This window comes from Lates calcarifer, linkage group LG3 (genome assembly GCF_001640805.2).
Source record: "Lates calcarifer isolate ASB-BC8 linkage group LG3, TLL_Latcal_v3, whole genome shotgun sequence".
Classification (NCBI taxonomy): Eukaryota; Metazoa; Chordata; class Actinopteri; family Centropomidae; genus Lates; species Lates calcarifer.
The window spans coordinates 2,330,954-2,339,495 of record NC_066835.1 but is presented as its reverse complement, the minus strand read 5'-3'; the positions used below and the strand labels follow the sequence as shown (position 1 = coordinate 2,339,495).

Sequence of the window (8,542 nt, the reverse complement as noted above, 5' to 3'; positions counted from 1 at the left end):
ACAGTAGTAACAATAAACTTCCAGATCAATTAGCAGTCAGTATCAGATCTCACACAGTATGTACTAAGCCCGAGCCGCGTATTATTGAAAGGATAATTGTTGCCTTGCGGTGGTTTGAAGTTCCTCACTGACTGACTGACTGACACTGATACATACACATACATGAACAGTAATTACTAACAAGCGCATTAAGACACATAAAGAATGAGTGACACTGATAATTAACACACATGCAACACATGCTCTCGTCTTTCTTGTGCCTTTCAGAGGGGCCTGCGTACACCCCAGTCAGAATAATCCATCTCCATCATGTCGACACAGCGCTCTGTCTCTGGGATTGTCACACTCACTAATTACTCTTTAAGATAATCAGCCTGTGTGGCTGGAGATGCAGCTCCCCTCCATGGCTTCGTCTTCCCAGGGAATGAGAGGTTTAATCTGTGGCAAGATCAGAGCTACTGGGAGCAGGAGGAGGAGGGATGGAGGGGGGGGCGGATGGAGGGAGGTGGGTGGAAATGAGAAGGAATTTGGGCATCTTAACAAACTCTTAATTACGTTCTCTATCCTCTGCTGGTGGCAGGCGTAAATGGCGGTCCCCAGGGAGCCTCTGATCCACTTTCTGATCTGCAGAATTCACAGCCGAGCTGCTGATCAAAAAGATGGAGCGGCCTAGATGCTTCAAACACATGGGACCTTTTTCCAGCGTGGGACTCATAGCTTGTCATTGAGCGGAAGTTTGAATTGTCGAAATTCACGCTCAAGAAAAGCAAAAAAAAAAAAAAAAAAAAAAAAAAAAAAGCTCAGCTCCTTTAAAGACAAGAAAAAACGAGAATTTGAAGAGAAACAGGGAGTGTTCAATGGCTCCATGAATTGATAATGAGCATTCATGCGACGTGCTGAAGGCGTTTGTCCCATATATGAGGCAGAATTCATTGGAGATGACCTCCACCCACATCCTCGCTGTTCTAATATGCCAGGCACAGCTTTGATGTTCACCATCAGCTGAATCCCCGGGGAGAGGCTGTGCTGTAATAAACTACAGCAGCAAGCGCACTGTAACACACTCACCAGCAGGAAGTCCCATCAGCCTGTCCCATTGGGTCAGGAGGCCACTGAGATTGGATCATGACATATTACTGTACAGTATACCTGCTGACCACCCTCTCTGGATGAATAATCAACAGTGAGAATATTGCCACTGTGAACAAATTTAGTGTTCACATGCTACTTGACTCAAATTCTCCAAATCTTTAGAGTCCTTCTTTAGAATCCTTCATGCTGTGGCCATGAGAGAAACTCGTTTCTGATTGGCTGTAAGATGTTTATCAGGATTACATAACGGCAAAAATAAAACGAAGACCTAGAGCATAGTTTGACCACCATTATAAACCAATGCGCAAGTTGCATTAAACTGCAGGTATCCATAGCAACAGTGCTTCTGTTTGATAAGTCTCACTGCATTATGCCTACAGTAACCATCAGTTAAACTTTGAAACACTTTGAAAGTGGCTGAATCCAGCCTGCCTTCTTTTATCTTTCCATGTAGCCATGGCAGAAGCCCAGCAATCCACAAGGATGTGTCCTGATGTAGAAAATAAAATAAGTGTTCTTCGCCTTCACTCACTGATGACAGTCAACAGCCTCTCTTGACCAGGTCAACATTACCCATTGCTCAGTTGATTTGTTAGAAAGTACATCATTCATCTGTGAGCTCAGCAATTCATACCTTACTCCATGTTTGAATCTTTAACACTTTGTGGGCAAAATAACCACTTTGCATAAACATTCATAGGAAAGACATTCACATGAGTACCACTGTTTTCAAGAATGCATGATCAGTAAGACTGTTTTAATTTGAAAGTTGGGTATAGACTCTTATAAAATATCAAATATTCAGCCCATGTGGTACATCGAGTTTCATGCATCAACTTTTAGGGAAGTGTACTGGAGTTATACCAAAAATGTAAGGATACTGACTTTTCATTATACATAGAATATTAATCAGCAAGGGTTATAAAAACTCTTTATAGAAACTTTGAAAGCAGTCTGTGCAGAAATAGTAGCTCACTACACTGTTGACACCTTTGGGATTTTTTAAAATTATACAGTCAGGTAGTGTTGTGTGGTACTCCAACAAAGCTCCAGGAATCAAAGGGTTAGTTTGAGATATTTCTGTAGGTTAGAGATGGTTTCACTTAACCATAGTCTAAACTTGAAAACTGCTGAAACAGTCATTGCTGCTGAGTGGAGAGGATACACAGCCCAGGAGTTAACTCTGCCCTATACCTTTTAGGTGCTGTGTAGTGTGTTTATTCCTCTGCTCTATAGATGAAAAATATAATCAAAAAGCAAGCTAAAGGTTTGATTGCAACAGTGGTTTCAAATTGGATCAGTATATTTTAATATCTGTATATTATATCTGTACATGTCTGATTAAATATTACAAGGACTGGATAAACTTAAAAGGAATTTGGCTGAATTTTCATTTACATATGCAATTACATCAAAGATGTATTGAGCACTGGGAAAATTTGCAGCGACCTGGCCAATGCAAAATGAAACAGGCAAATCAAAGTGAAAACCACACTGGGTTCTGTTTGGTCTGTCTACAGTCTGTCAGAACTGCAGACCATCCACCCTGCCCTCCTGCTTTTAACCTGATGGCATGATGTCTGCCTGTCATCACACATGACTGGTCGCAACGCACGTATTCGTCAACACAAAATTCAGTGAGTTTGTGGAGTGCATGTGGATGAGCAGTGTAGAAAAAGACAGAAAGTGAAGCTAAATGCAGCAAAATTACAGATATGTTCAGGAGCAAAGGACATGGTTTGCTACTAACAGGACCATTCTGAACATGTCATAATGTTACAACTACCCTCTCTGAGTTTATTCTATATTTTAAAAAACTAATAAATGATATGAACACTTGGAAATAATAAAGAGAGTAAAGAGCTGTATACTCTTTTCTGTAATGTGGAAGTAGCTCTAGTTACTCAGAGGTACCAGAGCTTCATTAAGATCAACACACGTCAGAGCTCTGAGGAAATGCCAGGTGTACAACAAACACTCACAAAGTGCACAAACATTTATGAATATTTATGCCTGTAGCTTTAATTATGGAAGTGCAATTGGCTAACTATTGAAACTGAAGACACTAGGCTGTTTTTAACTATTTTCAGATTTTATTGAAGCAATTTTCATGTGTAGTAATAAAACTAAAAGGTTACAGACATAAACAGTAAATAAATAAATAGAATAAATATATCAATAAAATGGTTACAGTATACATGGTGTGCTGTGAATTTGCAGAGACAGGCCTGGCCCCTGTTTAGGGGCAGCAGTTAGTGCTCTGTCCCAAACTGCAGACAATACTGAGGGCCAAAAAACACTGCGAGCTCCTCTTTAATATTGGGGGAATTTATTTTTATTTTTTTAATTTACAGTTGGAAATGTTTATCCTTTCTTTAAAAAAAAACAGCTGTCAAAGAAAAGGCATTAAAAGAAGAGGCTTTTTTTGGTTTGTTTTTTTATCTTTTGAGTAAAGATGCAAATACAACATTAGGTCTTTATGTTTTAGTGTTAGTGCAGTGATGATACAGCTTTTTATACAGGGATTCTTTTGTTTGACTGTAATCATCAAAGAAACCACAGTGGACCAGTTTTATCATAATAACTTATTTGCTATTCATTTACAAAACTACCACTGGATTTCAGTTCCGAAAGAGACTGATTAGTAGTTACAGTCTTGGATTTCAGTGAAGAATCTTAGTGTCTCTAATATTATACACATTATACAGCACTGTACAGTTTATGCAGATACATACACTAGTACAGAGCTCAGATATCAGCCTACAACCTTTGTCAGATCACAAAATTCCATATCCTGTGAAATATGGGGATGTCTCTGAACTAGCTGCAGAGGAACATGGGAGATTAGGGAGGAAAAGTGCATTAAGATGCTCCGGTTGTAAATATATACGAGGAGGGAGAGAGTGAGAGGGAGAGGGAGTGTAGGTTTTTAAGTTGCTGTCACCAGGCTGTCACCATGTCTGTCAGAACAGATCCATCACAGCTCTGACACGTCAGGCTTCACATTTGCATGGAGTGCAGCGGGAGCCCTGTCCTTATTATGCATTCTGTCTCACACTAACCTTCCTCTCTCTACCAGATGAACTAACTAGCATCCGAGAGGCATATTTTATAAAACGGCATGAGCTGCGGATGATGGAGAGCTGTTATTGGCTTCTGACAGTGTGTGTGTGTGTGTGTGTGTGTGTGTGTGTGTGTGTAGCTCTGGGTGCCGCCATCTTCCCAGGTGTACAAGGATCAGCCATCTTGTCAGGTGAGCTGCTGCTAACTAACAATTTATTGCTTTGACTTTCTCTCTGCAGGCTGACACCACACACACAGTAACAGAGGTGAGGGGGCGATGAGGACAGTCTTGTGTGTATGCCTTTGTGGTGTGTGTGTGTGTGTGTGTGTGTGTGTGTGTGTGTGTGTGTGGCACAGTATGGCAGTGCAGATGCAGGCAGTCCCTCAGTGAGGAAGCCTCCACTGGGACAGACACAGCTGTGGCACGGCATCGGGTTGCTAACGAGCCTTATCACACAGGCGCTAGACTAGGAACACACACACACACACACACCAAAACACACACGCACGTACGCATGCAGGCAGTTGTGCAAAAATACACACTCAGACAGGAACAAAACGGAGGTATGGGGTGATATACTGGTGTGTTAAACTCTCAGTAATACACATGTTCCCACAAACACACACAGGCACATATATATACACATACAGTATCCACACACACACTCATACACTCCACAGAACACATGCTCCCTTATGTACACATATTTATGAATATACACACCAATACATTATTAAGTTCTATAAAGATGCGTGTACAATAATGCACATGTAAACACACAGGCCTCACCCACTTTGTCATGTACACACACGTATCCAGATGTATTCACCTGACACATACAGCTAATGATGTGCCACTGTACAACCACTGAGTCACTGATGTCAACTGTCAAATGTATCAGTTTATAATGTATGTATGTAAGTGTTCATGTGAAAACCTCATAACTCTGGTTTTAGTCATTTTCATGTGTGACAGTAAAAAAAAATAATGACGGTTTAATTTCAGTTCATTATAATACTGTTCTTATTTTTGTAGTTCCTGTCATTATTTCAACATGTTTAGTATGAACTGTATGAGATCTAGGAACTACAGGGTCATCTGTCACAGTTTAAACACTGCCCTCTTAGTGAAACTGACCATCATTACTAACTTACTGTACTTTTCATGTGTAAAGTCTCCCTGAGCAATGAGGAATTATTTCTGACATACATTAGGTTCATTCTTTTTCAGTGTTACCTCCAAATAAAGTGGTTTAGATAAAGTGGTTAAACTGCTGGCATATTTAAAACCTCTCTCACTGCCCTGTCATTGCAGCAATGTTGCCATGTTTCTAGAATTTGGCAATGATTCAGCTGAGTGTGTTATCATAACTGTTAAAAATGAGGGCACAAACCACAAAAATATTATCTTAACTGTAATAAACCACACATTAAAACAGACTCCGACTCATATTACTCATGTATGTTTGCTCTTAATGTTTGTCAATATTCTGCCCTCTCTTTATACACAACATCTATTGAACATCTGTCTAAGGATAGAGGATGTCACATGTCGTAAAGGTTGTAAGGCCCTCTGAGGTAACTTTGTAATTCATGATTTTGGATTCTATTAATAGAGGAGATACAGGGTTTTCACCTCACAGCAAGGCACGTGTGATTATGTTTGATTATGAAATAACAGACACACACACAAAAAAAACATCTATGTTCTTATTTGTTTTTATTTTACGGTCACCAGATGAGCAGATACATCATTTTAGAAAAGAAATTGATATTTTCAAAAAAATTATAATACAATTTTCTCAATATAGATTATGTACAGAATGAATGTAGTCAAACTGAAATAGCATTCTGCCTCTTTGTCATCAAGGAGACAAAGCAGTGACGGGTCTGAGCGGTCCTCCATAGACCCATCTCCCTAACCAATAAATATAAACTGTATATATTATGTATGCTGCACTCAGCCAGGCATGGACAATACCAGGGCAAGTTAGTTCTCAACAATATTCCCTTAATCAGTTCTTGTACATCACTGCGCTACACGCACACGTGCACACACGCCCGCACACCCACGAGAAGCTTGACACACAAATGCACACAGGCCAGAGAACAAATTACAGTTGGGTTACAACAATGGGCCATCTTAACTCATGAAAAGGAAAGAAGAAAGCAAAAGAAATGTGTATGGAAATACCCGTCATTGTCCTTGATCAGGAGGGAGAAGTGGCTTTCTGGTCAAAGCTCGCTGGAGCTGGCTGAGTAGCACTTGACATTTGGCCTGATTCAAACAGCCAATTCTACAGAAAGCTACCGAGCTGGAAAATCTCTCCCAGTCTCACAGATACTGCCCACTCATCTAGCTTCCCTCCCATTCAGTCTCTTGCCGTATCTGTCTACCTTTCTTCTCTCTCTTGTTCCTATTCTCTCTGTCTTGAGTGGGACAGGTGCCAGGACAAGGTTTGGCGATTGTCCCCTTTTGCCTGTTTTCCCTCCGGGAACGAAGAAAAATAAAACGCACACGAAAGCTCCTATCCACGTTGTATTGAAACAGGACAGACAACTGCACAATCACGGAACAAGCACAAGAAAAGACAACAGCAAAGTAAAGCTATGGTCAGGATGGGGTGGGGAATGCTTGAAAAGGGGATGCTTGAAGGACACTGTAAGCACACCACTTGCCAGCCGTTTTACCTTGTTGCTGGACACCACCTCTCAAAAATCGCCCTCCTTGAGCTTGGCGGGGGGAAGAATTATGACTTTGTGCCAATGAGCGAATACACACACTTGCATAAATCATCCATCTTGTTTGGCGGTTAATTACTCTTGTTTACCCTCCGAGTAACCTCGGGATGGGGCGGCGCGATAGGAGGGAGCCTGGGAAGAGGAGATAGCACCAAATAGTAATCTGCTGACGTTGTTCATCAGTGTGCAATTTGCAGGAGTAAAAGCACATAGTGGGGCTTGAACCTGGGTGTTAGTGAATTAGACAAGGTTGCCTGGGGTCTGAGGACGGCAGCTCCATCAACATCCTGGCCTGACCACTGCTGCTCACTAAGCTGTTCTGGGGTCAGCCGGTGAAGGAGCCATGCTGAGGCAGCCCAGCACAGGCCAATCAGAGAGCTCCTCAGGATGTACAGCAGGCTCTGATCGTTGCTTATTTCATTATGGGGAAAGCTACATAAATCCACAAAATGGAGAGGAAGAGGCACAGAGGGAATATTTGCATTTCTCCTCTCCTATCATCTCCCCCTCAATGCCCCCCCCCCTCCCCATCACCACCCCTTTCAATCCCTCCCCCATTTAGTGCAGAGTGACTTTAATCATCACTTTCGCCAAAACACATTAAGCTGGTGTGTCCGGAGCTGAAGGGGGGGTTGAAAAAACACAGAGTGGCGCATTAGATTTGCAATAGTGATGCATCACTCTGGCATTACTTTGGAGATTAAAGAAGGGACGTTGCATTTCAATGGAGTGGTGCTGATGGTTGCCTGATGGATGACTGTCCTCCTGCACTGAAACGAACAGGAAACACCACTGTCCACCAGGGAGAGAAGTCACACTGACCCTGGAGTTCCCTTCCTTTCTATCCCTCCATTCCTTTGCTTCTTTACTTCTTCTTCTTAAAACCTCCTTTTCTTTACTTCATCCTCAAAAAGCCTCCCCTGCCTTTTAACCCCCAATCTGAGAGCACCTCTACGCTGAATGATATTTATGCAGCTGTTTGATCATGTTCCCAAAGTCAAAAACAACACCTCCTTTGTAGGAGGAGATAATACTGTAAAAGTGGATTGCATACATTAAACTTAAGCCAACACACAACGTGACTTTGCCTGGTCTTTGTGTTACTGCATCTGTATGAAAGGATGGATGTAAAGTGCTTGAGAGCTTAGGACAGGCAGAACAGAACAAAAAAAACTGAGGGGCAAGAACAACGGGGTCTTTAGCAGTGGGCTCATTGAGGGCAGGTTCAATTTGGAGACAGAAGGCTTTACAGGGGGGAAAGAGAGGAAGAGTAGGATGGGGGTGTAGGGAGTCCCCAGGAAACAAAATGACAATACATATTTTGCTCTACAGTCTCATAGAAACAGAATCACAGTCAGTCAGTCCAAGGTTACAGCCCACCAGCAGCCTGGCCCAGTGGGTGAGCTTTGCGGTCATGTGTCTATCCAAACCCTTGGACTTGGGTTCACCCCGGCACCCAGCTCTGGTTGCTGTGTGCCGGTGGAGGGCAAGCAAATGCCCCTAGGCTCACGCCCATCCCCATGCCCACACCCTGGGACAGAGAGCCATCAAAGTTGAAGTCCATGCTCTCTGTTTCCATAAAGTCATTGAGCAGGATGGAGTCTACATCACAGTCCAGGCTATTAGATATGGTTTCCATTTCCAG

At 42.2% G+C, this 8,542-nt stretch overlaps 2 protein-coding genes across 2 annotated transcripts in view; one reads left to right on the top strand and one right to left on the bottom strand.

The window, feature by feature from the left end:
- Window positions 1-300: 300 nt before the first annotated feature.
- The window catches only part of rpl15 (ribosomal protein L15), a 224,637-nt gene continuing 216,395 nt past the window's right edge, over window positions 301-8,542 (top strand). The window contains exon 1 of the mRNA XM_051078872.1: window positions 301-311. The gene's annotated coding sequence lies outside the window, so the exon portion shown is untranslated. The remainder of the gene's footprint in view (window positions 312-8,542) is intronic.
- Window positions 5,859-8,542, bottom strand: part of foxo6b (forkhead box O6 b) — a 42,157-nt gene continuing 39,473 nt past the window's right edge. Inside the window, 1 exon segment of the mRNA XM_018701284.2 lies at window positions 5,859-8,542. Within this exon segment, the coding sequence (XP_018556800.1) occupies window positions 8,342-8,542 (201 nt within the window). The 3' untranslated portion in view covers window positions 5,859-8,341.